This window comes from Gorilla gorilla, chromosome 18 (assembly GCF_029281585.2).
Source record: "Gorilla gorilla gorilla isolate KB3781 chromosome 18, NHGRI_mGorGor1-v2.1_pri, whole genome shotgun sequence".
Lineage (NCBI taxonomy): Eukaryota > Metazoa > Chordata > Mammalia > Primates > Hominidae > Gorilla > Gorilla gorilla.
The window spans coordinates 7,488,825-7,504,724 of NC_073242.2; the positions used below are offsets into that span (position 1 = coordinate 7,488,825).

At 41.6% G+C, this 15,900-nt stretch overlaps 1 protein-coding gene across 6 annotated transcripts in view; it reads right to left on the minus strand.

Moving 5' to 3' along the window:
- CREBBP (CREB binding protein) overlaps nucleotides 1-15,900 on the minus strand; it is a 154,767-nt gene that overhangs the window by 112,218 nt on the left and 26,649 nt on the right. For all 6 annotated transcript variants that reach the window (XM_004057099.5, XM_055365150.2, XM_004057098.5 and 3 more), the window contains exon 2: nucleotides 13,163-13,875. In XM_004057099.5, the coding sequence (XP_004057147.2) occupies nucleotides 13,163-13,875 (713 nt within the window). The remainder of the gene's footprint in view (nucleotides 1-13,162; nucleotides 13,876-15,900) is intronic.

Below are 15,900 nucleotides of genomic sequence, written 5' to 3' on the forward strand. Positions count from 1 at the left end.
TCATTATAGGAGATGACAGTCTCCCATACATGTTACTGCTTCTGAAGACCTTTCAGTGGGACAAGATGTGGAGGTGAAAAACAGTGATATTCATGATCCTGACCTTGTACAGGCTTAGGCTAGTGTGTGTGTGTGTCTGTGTGTACATTTATGTTTTAGCTTTTAACAAAAAAGTTAAAAAAATTAAAGAACTGGCCGGGCGCGGTGGCTCACGCCTGTAATCCCAGCACTTCGGGAAGCTGAGGCGGGCAGACTGCCTGAGCTCAAGAGTTTGCGACCAGCCTGGGCAACATGGTAAAACCTCGTCTCTACTGAAATACAGAAAATGAGGTGGGCGTGGCGGCATGCACCTGTAGTCCCAGCTACTCGGGAGGCTGAGGCAGGAGAATTGCTTGAACCCGGGAGGCAGAGGTTGCAGTGAGCAGAGATTGCACCACTGCACTCCAGCCTGGGATACACAGCAAGACTGTCTCAAAAAATAATAATAATAATAATAAATAAATAAACAATAAAAATTTTAAAATAGAAAAAGCTTATAGAATAAGTACAAATACGTTTGTACAGCTGTACAATGTCTTTGTGTTTTAAGCTAAGTGTTAATACAAAAGAATAAAAAAGTTTTTAAAAAGCTGAAGTTTATAAAGTGAAAAGTTACAGTAAGCTAAGTTTAATTTATTACTGAAATTTAAAAATAAATAAATTTAGCATGGCCTAAGTGTATAGTGTTTATAAAGTCTATAGCAGTGTACAGCAACGTTCTCAGCTGTCACATTCACTCACCACTCATTCACTCATCCACAGCAACTTCCAGTCCTGCAAACACCATTCATAGTAAATGCCTTATACAGGTGTGTTCTACACACACACCCGCCCACCCCTGCCACACACACCAGGATCTATGCTGCCCAGGCTGTTCTCCAACTCACAGGCTCAAGTGATCCTCCTGCCTCACCCTCCTAAAGTGCTGGGATTGCAGGCATGGGACTGAGTGTCTGGTCAGGTGTACTACTTTAAATCTTTTATACAGTATTTTCTACTATACCATTTCTATGTGTAGAAATATTTAGGTTTATAAACACTTAGCATTGTGGCACCATGTTACAACTGCCCAAGTATTCATTACAGTAACATGATGTACAGATTTATAGTCCAGGAGCAACAGGGTACACTATATAGCCTAGGTGTGTAAAAGGCTATGCCATCTAGGTTTGCATAACTACTCTATGATGTTCCTAGCATAACATAATCACTTAACAATGCATTTCACCCCCATCATTAAGTGACACATGCCTAAGTTACTCTTCAAGATGGTCCCCTGGGAGACATGTCAAACGAAAATCTTCATTGTTGTTATTATGCTAAACATTCATTCGGTTTGTGTTACAGAAAATAATCAGCCAAAAAGTTAACTGGAAATACTACTCCAACTTTGACTTTAAAAAAGATACATAATTATAGATAAAAGACTGGTAGAGAAAACATCAGGAGTATGTTTTCTTTAGCGCTAAGTATGACTGGGTGATAGGCTTACAGGCAAGATTTTCTTTTCTAGACATTTCTGTGCTAATTTTGTATAACAAACATCAACTTTTTAAAAGTTGATATAGGATTTTGATCTGTTGCCTGGGCTGGTGTCAAATTCCTGGCCTAAAGCAATCCTCCCACCTCCGCCTCCCAAGTAGCTGGGATCACAGGAATGAGCCACCAAGCTCAACAGCTACTTTTACTACCAAAAAATGTTTTCAGAAAACATTAGGAAAGCAGTCTCATTATCACTTCACATGTTGTGGGGCTATCTCAAATATTTTATGTGGCAAAGCACCTCGCCAGTTCACTACTCAATATTCTCTGAAAGGTTTTCAGTAAACCTGTGCATACACACTAAGAATGTTACATACACCATCTCATTTAATTGGCATGCAATTCTGTAAGATAGAGATTATTATCCATTTTTAATTGATAGAACAATTCTCAATGGCAGCTACTATTATCCTCATTTAAAAGCAAAAAAAACCTAAAACCCAGAGAGATTAAATAAGTTTCCCATAGCTAATAATTAGTGAACCCTGGATGTGAACTGAGTCAGCTTATTCCAGAGCCCACGCCAGGCTTGAAAGCAATTAGCCACTACATCTGCAGAAGGCAGTCTGAGCTGCCGCTATTACTACTGCTGCTGCAGTAAGTACACTAACTACTATGTGTTTGTCAATCCATTTACTATACATATGCAATCTCATTTAATTAAAAAGTTTAAAAAAGAAATTCATAAGGCTGGGTGAGGTGGCTCATGTCTGTAATCCCAGCACTTTGGGAGGCTGAGGCAGGCGGATCACCTGAAGTCAGGAGTTCAAGACCAGCCTGGCCAACATGGTGAAACCCTGTCTCTACTGAAAATACAAAAAATTAGCTGGGCATGCTGGCGCATGCCTGTAATCCCAGCTACTCAGGAGGCTGAGGCAGGAAAATTGCTGGAACCCAGGAGGCAGAGGTTGCAGTGAGCCAAGATCACGCCATTGCACTCCCACCTAGACAACAAGAGTGAAACTATGGGGAAAGAAAGAAAGAAAAAGAAAGAAAGGAAGGGAAGGGCAGGGGAGGGGGGAGGGGGAGGGAAGGGAGGGAAGGAAAGGAAGGGAGGAAAGGGAAGGAAGGGAAGGAAGGAAGGAAAAGGAAAGGAATGGAAAAGAAAGGAAAGAAAGAAAAAGAAAGAGAGGGAGAGAGAGAGAAAAAGAAAAGAAAAGAAAAAAGAAAAGAAAAGAAATTCATGATTAATTATCATGGGAAGGTAGGTACATCCTGAATCATACATTCTACAGGACACCTATGATCATCTTTCATTAGAGTCATAATAAGATCCCTGAGCCAGTCCTAGACTACTTAACATGTCTACTGAACATCTGTGCCCACAGGAATTATATACATCCCACATTACCCTGTATTAATTCATGGCACTACATAGTTTCATTCTACAAACTATTTTTGTTGTGATCTTTTAAGAGGCCAAATTAAGATATGCTTAATATAAAATTCCCTTATTTCTTTGTGTTAAGAATCAGACGACTTCACGTGAAAAAGTGAAAAGCAACAGACAAATGTACAGTATTATTTCTCTTGCTATTAAATATTAGAAATTCCAGCCAGGCATGATAGTTTCACACTTGTAATCCCAGCACTTTGGGCAGCCAAGACGGCAGTCGGCTTGAGTTCAGTTCAAGACCAGCCCAGGCAACATAGCAACACCATGTCTGCATTAAAAAGGAAAGAAAAAGATGGTTGGAGTTCGGGTTTTCAGGCTCTTTCTGGTCTACCTTGTGGCAATTTGAGAGTCCAGCATCAGTTTCTGCTGGGTTTCAAAGATCCAGGAGAAGCTCAGTGTTGTGTTGAGACACAATGGACCCATCACAAAAGTTTAATCCAACCCTGGTCCCAGAGTCTTCAAAAATGCTCACTGAAGAAAATTCCCAGGACGATTCAGGGGCCTCTCAAAACTTCTGCTCTGAGATGTTGATAAAGAACCTTAGTAACTTGACTATCAACCCTAGTACCAAATTCTCTTCCCCTCTACCAGAAGGCTCACCCCAGCAACAGTATACGGGAGCAATGATCCTCAGGGAAATCAGAGATGACTTGCTTTACAGGAGAAGATTTAAGAACACTGCTGTCTATGCAGAAAGAAAGGATGTCAAAATTGAGATACCTGTTACTCGGCAGAGTTCCTAGGCTTGAATGAGAACTAACAAACACTGGGCTTAAGGGAGTTCAGAATGAATCAAGAAGTGGACATTTCAGATGCTGCTGCAGTTTCTGCATGTGTAACAGATGGGGTACTTTTGAGAGTGCTGGAATAGGGAATTACAACACTGAGCCACTTCAGCCATAAACCTTATTCTTGTACTTTTTTTTCTTGCTGGTAATTTTATGTAACAGGTTGAGAAAGCTACCTTATGCTACAATAGACTACATACCAAAAATTTTGATGAGTTCTAGGATGTATTTTTCTTGTATCTTTTCCTTTCTACCATGATACTAGTGATGTATAAGGGGTCTGTGTAGTTGAACGTATCTGAATAACTTCAGTATACTTCAGCTCTACTGCTTAATTTGGCTCGAAGCCAAGAGGACATAAGCATCCTCATGTGTTTTAGAAGCCCAAAGCCAGTGAGATGAAACCCAACATCGAGAATTTGAAGCAAAGTCACTTGTGGGTAAAGAAAGCATTGGGTAGTTTGGCTACAGCGTAATAATAAGAAAAATTTGGGTTGCAATAAGAGGAAACTTTGTGCTCTTTTGACAATTTTTAGTACAAATAAAGGTGTATGTAAGAGAATCAATTTTTAAAAAAAAATCAAAAAAATTAGCCAGGCATGATGGTGCACACCTATAGTACCAGCTACTTAGGAGGCTGAGACTGGAGCACTGCTTGAGCCCAGGAGTTCGAGGCTGCAAGGAGCCATGATAACACCACTGCACTCTAGCCTGGGTGACAGAGTGAGGCCTTGTCTCAAAATAAATAAATAATATTAGAGATTTCCAATAATCTACCCAAAACAGAGAAGGTAGATTAGTCATTTCTTAGCCAACTTGGTTCTATTAATTCTTTACTGACTATATTCTGCTAATCCATTCCTTTAGGGCACAGATTCTCAGAGTGTGGTCCCTGACCACCACAATTACGGTCACCGGTGAGCTGGTTAGAAATGTAAACTCTCAGGTCCCAACCAAAATCTGCTGAATCAGAAACTTGGTAAGTTGGAGGCAGAAATCTGTCTTGACAAGCCTGCAGTGACTCTGCTGAATATTCAAGTTTGGGAATCACTGCTTTATAGTATCTGACCAAAATGATGGCTGACTGAGTCCTGGGAGCTGATCTAATTTAAAACTTTTACTCCAGGAACACCTCCAGTCAAAAGTCAACCCCGGGGTTTTCTGACCACTTTCTAAAAAAGACGAATATTCCAAAAACTTTATTCAAAAAATAAGCCCTAATCTGACCCCCTATGAAGATGGATTACCATACAAACTATTTTGGTCACGCTTCAGATTTGTTAGTTAAAACAAAGTACTTAAAAGATTTCTAAGGTCACAAAAACAAATTCTTATCAACCTTAAAATCAGAATGCCTCCGGACCCCTTGACCCGAAATTATACCTTCCTCTTTCTACCAGCTTCTGGCTTCCTTCTCTCATCTCTGTGCCGAGCAACATCTCTCAACACCCATAGCCAGGAAAGAGAGTGTCTGTACGGCTTCTAAATCCTACCTAAATTGGTCTTTTTGGCTTTCTTTCTAGAGGACAAGTGTATGAGTTATTTTCAGTAGAAAACGAGAACATGCTCCCATCATAAGACGAAATGTTAAGTTTTGCTACTGTTGAAGTAAAGAAATTTTTTCTTTAAAAAACTCTTATCATGCCTTCTATCACAAAAGTAAACAAAAGAAAAAAATAGTAATATCATGTATTGTTAATATTGCCATGTTGTCAACAAGGGTCATGTTTTTCCTACTGTAAATATTTTCAGAGTCACATAAAATTAGAAATGAGATGGCAGTGCACGGTGGCTCATGCCTGTAACCTCAGCACTTTGGGAGGCTGAGGTGGGCAGATCACCTGAGGTCAGGAGTTCAAAACCAGCCTGGCCAACATGGTGAAACCCCGTCTCTACTAAAAATACAAAAAATTAGCCGGGCGTGGTGGCGGGCGCCTGTAATCCCAGATACTCAGGAGGCTGAGGCAGGAGAATCGCTTGAACCTGGGAGGCAGGGGTTGCAGTGAGCTGAGATCATGCCACTGCATTCCAGCCTAGGCAAAAAGAGCGAAACTCCCATCTCAAAAAAAAAAAAAAAAAAAGGAATGAGGAGAAATAATCACAAACATCAAAAATGACAAAGAACTGCACACATTTTTGCACAGCTTTAAGTTAACAAATTTTAAAGATTAGATGAAAAGAATTTTCTACTAAAACAGAAACTGTAAAACTTACGAAAGAACAGGCTGCACTGCATTAGTGTTAACAGGCCTCTGGCCAGACCGCGTGGATGCAAGCCTGGTTCTGCCACTCACTGGCAGCCTCCACTTCTTAATCTGTAACATGGGACTTGCCTACCTCCTATCTTTTTTTTAAACAAAGATTAAAAGTTAAGTATCTTTTAGTTTTTCTCAAAATCAAAGCAAATTTAGACTTTACTAAATAAAAACGATATTGACCTAAGAGACTACTAAAAGCCTAAAAGAGCCAATATTTATAGAAAATAGCAATAAAGTTGTCAAATATATATATATATATATATATTTTTTTCTGAGTCAGAGTCTCACTCTGTTGGTATGCTTGATTGTAGTGGTGTGATCATGGCTCACTGCAACTTTGCACTCCTGGGTTCAAGCAATCCACCTGCTTCAGCCTCCTGAGTAGCTGAGACCACAGACATGTGCCACCATGACCAGCTAATTTTTAAATTTTTTTTAAAGATACGGTCTCCCTATGTTCACAGGCTGGTCTTGAACTCCTGGGCTCAAGCAATCCTCCCACCTCAGCGTCCTAAAGTGTTGGAATTACAGGTGTGAGCCACCACGCCCGGCACTATTGTCAAAGATCTTCAGTCACTTCCTAGGGAAAAAAAGGCTTCAGGCCCACATCACTGCAAGGGTGAAGTCTCTCAATTCTTCATGTAATAGATAATTCCAAATCGATTTAAACTGTTTCACAGAATAAATATGAAAGACTTTCAAACTCTTTTTGACCAAGTTAACATAACACTGATATAAAAATTGACAAAGCACAAAAAGAGCTATGGATCAATTTCATCACTGATAAATGAGAAACAAAATTCTAAATGAAGCACTAGCAATTAAAACTCAGCATTAACTTTTGATTTTACAATTACAGAGATGGTTTAATTTGATATTATAAAACCTACACAGATAATCTGTCACATAAATAAATGGAAAGTGAAAAATCACAGGTTAATCAACATAGGTAGGTATCAAAAAGAAATTTGATAAAACCTAACATTTAGATATTATCATTTATTTTATGACGAATAGATTATGCCCCAATTTTAAAAGAAATATACTACTGACTACAAACCAAAGCTCACATTAGTCTTAATAACAGAACACTAAATACACTTCCATTTAACTAGGATACGAGACAGGGATGCCTAAGAGCATAAACACTGGCAAAAAATATTGGCAAGGAGAAAATAAAAGTATCAGTAATGCAAAAGATGACTATCTCCTTGGAAAACTCAAGAGAATCTCCTGAAAACGTATTAGAATAATTAAGATAACCCCATAAAGCAGCCAGATTACCAGAGTAGCATATACATAACATCTTTCCTATATTAAAATAGCCAGTTAGATAATGAAATATAACTCATCACCAACAGCAACAAAAACCACATAATACCTCCAGAAATAAACTTAGTAAGAAAGATTTATTACACAGATAAAGAAAACCATACTACCCTTCCAAGCAACATAAGACCCCCAGAAAAGATAATTTATATGTATAAGAAGACTCAGGAAGTCACAAAACTGTTAAAATGTCACATCCCTCCTAAAATGACTTATAAAGTTGTAGCGAATCTTATAAATCCAAAATCCCAAAGATTTTTTGTTTTTAAAATTTGAAAAAAAGTCCTAAATTTATCTAACACAGTGGGGTTCTCGACCCTGGCTGCCATGAAAGTCATCTGAGGAACTACACACTATACGAATGCTTCTACCATATCCCCCAGATTCTAACTTAATTGTTCTGTAGTGGGGTTCAGGCATCATATTTTTAAAAATTCTCCAGATAAATCTGATAAAGTGTAGACAGAGTTGAGAACCACCTGTGTGAGAAATAACTAGTGAGGTCATATACTAAAATTCATCACACAGCTAGGTTAATAGGTTTCTGGCACAGGAACAAGCAAAGGTCAATGGAACTAAAGAAAAAGAGTTCAGAAATTAGACCCAAATCCTATATGTTTGAAAAGAGATGCCGGGCGCGGTGGCTCACGCCTGTAATCCCAGCACTTTGGGAGGCCGAGGCGGGCGGATCACGAGGTCAGGAGATCGAGACCATCCTGGCTAACATGGTGAAACCCCGTCTCTACTAAAAACACAAAAAATTAGCCGGGCGTGGTGGCGGGCGCCTGTAGTCCCAGCTACTCGGGAGGCTGAGGCAGGAGAATGGCGTGAACCTGGGAGGCGGAGCTTGCAGTGAGCTGAGATTGCGCCACTGCACTCCAGCCTGGGCGACAGAGCCAGACTCCGTCTCAAAAAAAAAAAAAAAAAAAAAAAAAAAGAAAAGAGAATAAAGTGTATACCAAAAACAGCATATCGTATCAGTGGGAGAAAAGATGGATTACCAATACTAAATAAATGGTACTAAGATGATTATAACATGAAAAAATATATACTGCTGGACCTCTGTGTCTCACTCCTTATGCCAAAATAAATTGAGTTAAAGATTCGAGGAGGCCAGGCACGGTGGCTCACACCTGTAATCCCAGCACTTTGGGAGGCCGAGGTGGGTGGATCGCTTGAGCTCAGGAGTTCAGGACCAGCTTGGGCAACATGGCAAAACCCCGTCTCCACAGAAAAATACAAAAATTAGTCAGGTGTGGTGATGCGCGCCTGTAGTCCCAGCTACTGGGGAGGCTGAGGCAGGCGGATCACCTGAGACCAGGAGGCAGAGGTTGCAGTGAGCTGAGATCATGCCCCTGCACTCTAGCCTGGGCAACAAACTGAGACCCTATCTCAAAAAAAAAAAAAAAAAAAAGTCATGTAATAAGGAGAAAAATACAGGAAAATATTTCTTAATTTTTTTAATAGGAAAAGCACTTCTAAAATGTGACATAAAACCTAAAAGCCATAAAGGAAATAAATGGATAAATGTGTTTCTATACAAACTGAAAACATATACTTGGTAAAAACATATTGTAAACCTATGTGACCATATTCCTGGTGAAACAGACTATGAATGGCAAATAACAAAGGGGAAAAACATGTTTTAAGAGACTTAAGAATATAAATTAATGAGAAAAAATGACAAACAATTCAAGAGACAAATGGACAAAGATTATGAACAATCAGTAAAATACAACTGCCCATGACCTTATGAAAAGACATACTTAACAAAGAAGACAACTTGCTTAACAGAATGTCAAGTAAGTAAAAGGATGGTAATATTCAGTGTTGGTCAAGATTTGGACAGAGACTCAACCACTCTTGATGAAGGTGTAATTTCCACAATATTTCTGAAGAGTATCTGAGATTATCTATGCTGATTTAAAATCTCAGTATCTTTTAATTCAGAAATTGCATGTCCAATAAATTATCTAGCAGATATGGTCACTCAGCTGTACAAAGATGTATGTACAATGTGTTCAAAGCAAAACTGTGAAAACAGCAAAATACTGGGAATAACCTAAATGCTCAGCCTACATGGCACAAGTCCTTAAATTACGATATACCCAAATCAGGAATTCCTATTGTACCTATGAAGAATGACTGACAGCTACGCGGAGCATGGAAGAATTTCCAACTTGTATTGTTAAGTGGTGGGTGGGGAGGGGAACATCTACACTCACAAGAAAACGCTGTGTAATGCTACTCTTTATGTCTGGGGAGATAGCACACACATACCCACACCCCTCTCTCTACGCCTCTATACACATACATCATCACTGGCAGGACAGATAAGAAATAATAGTTGCCTTTGGTGAGAATTTGGGAGAACCAAAATTCAAGAATTAAGAATTAACTCTCCGGTTCTTACTCTTAAGAGTATTTTTATGGTTGTTTGTCGTTAAATCATGTGCATGTTTACTTTCTAAAAACAAACTTTAAACAATTCTGTGACCCATTAATTCTCCTTTTCAGAATCTAATCCATGACACATGTGTACAGGCATTGTTGCACTAGTAAAAAGTCAGAAACAATCCAAATGTTCATCCTCAGAGGATCAGATCAATAAATTATGATGTATCATATAATGGAATACTTTGCTATCAGTAAGAAAAAAAAATCTCTGTGCAGTGTCACAGAAGGCCATCTAAGGTACACTGCCAAGTAAAACAGCAAGGTGCTTATGTAGTCTGGTTTCATTATGTATTTTAAATCTTTATCTGTAAGGAGGATGTTGCTTTTTTCCTACGATTTTAATTATTTCATAGGATGTACTTCCTGTGTAATCGTTCTTAAAACAAAATTATCTTTAAAAAAAGGGTCTTTTCCCTGTGCATTTTAAAATCTAGTTGGCTCTGCTATCGTAAGGTTCTAGAGAGGGAATGGTTTAAAATGGACTTGTCTCTCGCTCTTACTTTCTGCCCACCACTACTTGGTCTTTCATTCCACCCAAAGGCAATGACACATCTTTAAAAAAATGCACTCTATCCACCTCTAGTGGGCTGCTTTGAGATACCTATAGGAAACAAGAGACAACTGTCCCCAGCACGCTAACGAGGCTCACTTTCCAAACAATGACATCCACGAGTTGCTGTTTGAAAGAAAGAGCACTCTGTATAAAGAAACCCCAGGATGGAATGAAAAGCCTGGGTGGACAGAGAAGCATGAAGTGTTACAGGTGTAATCAGCAAAGTCCAACTTCTGGAAGACACTCTCCAGGATAAACAGCAGACAACAACCAAAACATGTTTCTTCAGTAAATAAATTGTAAGGATCCCACAGACCAACAGAGAACAGATTCTTAAGAGGCATATCAACTAACTGAAATGTAGATTTTGAGTAAAAATCTATAAAAACTACTTATAGGCCGGGCGTGGTGGCTCACGCCTGTAATCCCAGCATTTTGGGAGGCAGAGGCAGGTGGCTCGCTTGAGGTCAGGAGTTCGAGACCAGCTTGGCCAACATGGTGAAACTCCGTCTCTAATAAAAATATAAAAAGTTAGCCGGGAGTGGTGGCACGCGCCTGTAATCCCAGCTACTCAGGAGGCTGAGGCAGGACAATCACTTGAACCCAGGAGGCGGAGGTTGCAGTGAGCCCAGATGGCGCCACTGCACTCCAGACACCGGGCAACAGTGAAACTCCATCTCAGAAAAAAAAAAAAAATTACAACATATGAGACCACTGGAAACTTGACTATTCTGTGGATACTGGCTGACATGAAGTTACTGCTAAATCTGTTAACATGTGATAATGGCTTTGTGTTTACGTGTACAAAGTCTAACTTCTACATACATGTTATCAAAAGCTCTTGAAGTGCAGTCCAGGGTCCCAGACCTTTCAGGGGGACCATGATGTCAAAACTATTTCCATAAAATCCTAAGACATGATTTGCCTTTTCCCTCTGATTCTCTCCCAAGAACACAGTAGATCTAGTTTTCTAGTTACTTTGTGATGTGTGATTCTACTGCACTGGACGGATGATGAAATGTGTTTCAATATTCTGTTTTACTATTTAATATAGTAAATATGGAGAGGTATACTGCTCATGTTAAAGAAATCTCTTTGGGGTCCTCAGTAATTGTTAAGATTATTCAGGAGTCTTGAGATTAAAAAAAAGTTTGGGAATCATTGCTTTATACTATTATGTCGACTTCATATGATTTAAACTCTCCAGAATAGACAGAGTTTTGAAAGTAAGGAGTAGAGTGATGAATGAATTGGGAAAAGGAACAAGGATCAATCTCTCCAGGAACCATAAACCCATGAGAAATTCCTTCTCAATCAACACACTCATACAGACTCTTCTTCAAATGCCAGGTACAAGTAAAACTTAAGTTCACATTCCCCTCTACTAACATTTCAAAAAAGACAAATGCAATTTAAACATTGAGCATTACTTCATCTTCATTTCTTAAGTTAAAAAAAAAAATCCTCTCGTTTCCGACATTCACAGGGTTTTGGATCCGTCACCCAACGCTCTCATCAACCTTGTGGGGAAACTGTGTTCTACTCTTATTCTCCCTCACCCCTACTTGGGACTAAACAAATCCAAAGAACAGCCCAAACTGATTTTCTGTTCTGGGATGTGCTGAATTCCACTGCCTGAAGACGTGCCTGGTGGCTGCTGTTGAGAAGCCTCTGGCCGCAGAGCATCCACAGTGTTTGTCACTTCAGTGGGAATAGGCCGCCCTTCCTTCTCTGCACTCCTCCCTGTCAGTCCTGGGCTTTTCCAGCTGTCTCACATCTATCCAGGCATCTGCCTTCCCCGTTCTCCAAGTTCAGTTCCTACTCTAGAAGGCAGCTGCAAGGCTGGTGGCTGCAAATCCCAGTCCAGGCCTTTCCCTAGCAGAGCTCTTGGGGGGGGGCGGGTGGAGGGTGGTGCGTGTGTGTGTGTGTGTGTGTGTGTGTGTGTGTGTGTGTGTGTGTGTGTGTGTGTGTGTGTGTGTGTGTGTGTTGGGGGGATGTGGGTGACCTTGGAGCCACCTGGAGGCTGCTGCTTTTTTTTTTTTTTTTTTTTTTTTTTTTTAAGAGACAGGGTTTCGCCACATTGCCCAGGCTGGTCTCAAACTCCTAGCGTTGAGCTATCCACCCACCTCGGCCTCCCAAAGCGCTGGGATCACAGGCGTGAGTCACTGTGTCCAGCACCCATCTGGAGGCTTCTTAAAGCCCAGGCCCCACGCCGAGCTTCTGAGTCAATAAAGAAGTCTGCATTTCTAACAAGCTTCTAGGGGATGCTGCTGCTGCTGGTCCAGGGGACCCCACTTGAAGAACCACTGCACTGGTGTTTCCTCTGGGACCCGAATGCCTGTGCTTCTCCCCGGCTCTGCCACCTCTTCCTTGTTAACATAGCAGAGAGTGAGTTGACAACCCTGGAACACAGCTTTCTCGTTCAGTGAAATGGATACTGTGCCAACAGACACTTCACTGGATGGCCATAGAGGAGCATACAGACCAGTGATCGCCTCCTCAGTGGGCAGTACACAGGCAGGAAGCAACCTCTACCAGGTTCACGGACACATTAGGCCCTGTATTTTCCAACTGCCTGACCTGCAAGCTGTCCTACTTCTTTAAGAATTCTCATTTTAAAGACAGAAATGGGGCAGAGATCTTTATCCTAGAAAGAAATCTGTCTCTTCCAAGCATGAGTGGCACGTGGAGAGCCCAAGAGGAAAAACAGGAGTGGGCCACGTGGTCCCATTTTACGCATTACTCGGAGGGAAAGCCCGCAGTTAGGTAGGAAGTATTGAAAGTGCTTCAGTTCACTTACCTTGGCCATGCCTCCTGCCTGTGCGGTGTTCAGTCCCGCGTGACCAGTCATTTGCGGGGAAACCTGCGTTAGGGTCTCAGCCAGCACGCTGCTCGTGGCGCCCTGCATGGCTGGAGTAGGGTACGGCATTCCAGCTCCCCTTCCTCTGCCAGCAGCCCCAAGAGATCCATTCATGACTTGCGCCTGCCCTTGTGAAGCCTGATTAATTAAGCTATGGCCAGAGTTACTATTGAGGAGGCCTGGGTGGGTCTGGTTAAAGTTAGCATTCATGCAGATACCAGGTCCAGTCTGTGATGTGGCAGGGCTGCTAGTCGCCAGCCCCACTTGCTTTTGTGCTTGCGGATTCAGTGCTTGGGAGGCAGGGGGGGTGGGCCCAGAGGTGCTGGCTGCCTGTTTAGGCAGGCTGGGGGCTGAAGAATCTCCCTGGCTCAGAGGGCTCTTGCCCATGGCACTGAGGCTGGCCATGTTCGCACTGTTCGGCTGCCCTTGAGCCTGGCCACCCAGGCCCTGCTGCACGGGGCTGCTGGCGCTCACATTTCCTATTCCTGGGTTGATACTAGAGCCGCTGCCTCCTCGTAGAAGCTCCGACAGTTGTTTATGTTTGGAAGCAGCATCTGGAACAAGGTTCCCACTGTTTAAAAGGCCTAATTCTCCTCCATTGGGTATCAGCTCATCAGGAAGATCATTTTCCAAGTCAAACAATGATCCAAAATCTAGAAATTAAACAGAAATGGAAATGAGAAACTAAGCAACCTTTACAGCTCTCCAACTGCCATGTTTCTATGATCTTAACCTAATGGGGCATTCAGCACAAACACTAGCATGTCTTAAGAGTCATGTCATTAGCTGGGTGTGGTAGCGCATGCCTGTAATCCCAGCTACTCGGGAGGCTAGGGAAGGAGAATAGCTTGAACCCGGGAGGTGGAGGTTGCGGTGAGCCAAGATCGCGCCATTGCACTCCAGCCTGGGCAACAAGAGCGAAACACCGTCTCAAAAAAAAAAAAAAAAAGAGTAATGTCAAAATGATTTACAAGTTTGTTTGGGAAAATAAAGAAAAAATATCCTTCAAATTCTGAAGACAGAAAAGTTAAACAGAGATGAGAAGGACAGCCCTACTATATCATATTCTAAAACAATAATTAAATAGTGTGGTGTTGAGGGCAAACTCAGATATACAAATTAAAAGAAAACAATGGGAAGACTCCAAATTCACTGAATTATAATTTTAAAATGCTTTGAAGAATGTATGTGTGGCCGGGCGTGGTGGCTCACGCTTGTAATCCCAGCACTTTGGGAGGGTGAGGCGGGCGGATCACAAGGTCAGGAGAGCGAGACCATCCTGGCTAACACGGTGAAACCCCGTCTCTAGTAAAAAGACAAAACATTAGCCGGGCATGGTGGCGGGCGCCTGTAATCCCAGCTACTCAGGAGGCTTAGGCAGGAGAATGGCGTGAACCTGGGAGGCGGAGCTTGCAGTGAGCTGAGATCGTGCCACTGCACTCCAACCTGGGCAACAGCGAGACTCCATCTCAAAAAGAAAAAAAAAAAAAAAAGAATGTATGTGTGTAACAAAGTAACTGGGCATTGACTTAGATGAACAGCAATTTGGGGACAGTAAAGCCAATCTTAAATTTTTTTTTTTTTTTTTTTTGAAACAGAGTCTCGCTCTGTGGCCCAGGCTGGATGGAGTGCAGTGGCGTGATCTCGGCTCACTGCAAGCTCCGCCTCCCGGGTTCACGCCACTCTCCTGCCTCAGCCTCCCAAGTAGCTGGGATTATAGGCGCCCACCACCATACCCGGCTAATTTTTTGTATTTTTAGTAGAGACGGGGTTTCACCGTGTTAGCCAGGATGGTCTCAATCTCCTGACCTCATGATCCACCATGGGAGGCCTCAGCCTCCCAAAGTGCTGGAATTACAGGTGTGAGCCACCGCACCTGGCCAATTACATTATTTAAAAGTTAAAACACAAGAAGTAAACTAGCTTTAACACAAAATGAAATCAGTGATTTCTTAAAAGTGTTGAAGCTGCAGCAAATGATAATAAAGACATACACAGAAACCACAAAGAGTTAAAAATAAGAACCTAGAAGTATTTGTAGTATATGAAAGGGGTAAATGTCAATCATACAGGAAGATGAGAAGCACAGTGACTCCCGACTATAAATGGACAAAGGACATAAGCAGGTCTTCACCCCAAAGGGAAATAAAACACTATACAAAATAATCCGTCCTTCCTGATAAGGAAACAAATGGGAACTAAAACAACCCCTTTTTTCTGGTCCCTTTCAAAGTAACTTTTCTCTGAAGCGTGGTCTACACATGTCATCTCTACCCTCTCATTTCCCACGCACTCTAACCCACAACGGCCAGGCTATTCATGTATGTGCAAGTAAGAGGTATGTAGAAATATGTTCGTCTTAGTATTATCTGTAGCATCCAAAAAAAAAAAAAAAAAGCACAAAAAAAACCCAGAGGCAGTTTTTCCTAGTGGTTACAGACTCTAGACTGGGGCTGCCCACACTGGACTCCAGCTCTGCCTCCAGCTCCCTATTCATTAGTGATGTGACCTTGGTAGGTTACTCAGCCTTTCTTTGCCTCAGTTTCCTCATCTGGAAACTAGGGGTAACAATGGCCCCTACACCTCATAAGGCTGTTGTGAGGACCAAATGAATAAATAAGTGTAAAACACGACTGAGAACAAACAGTGCCTATGGGTGGTAAATGCTAAGTACTGTC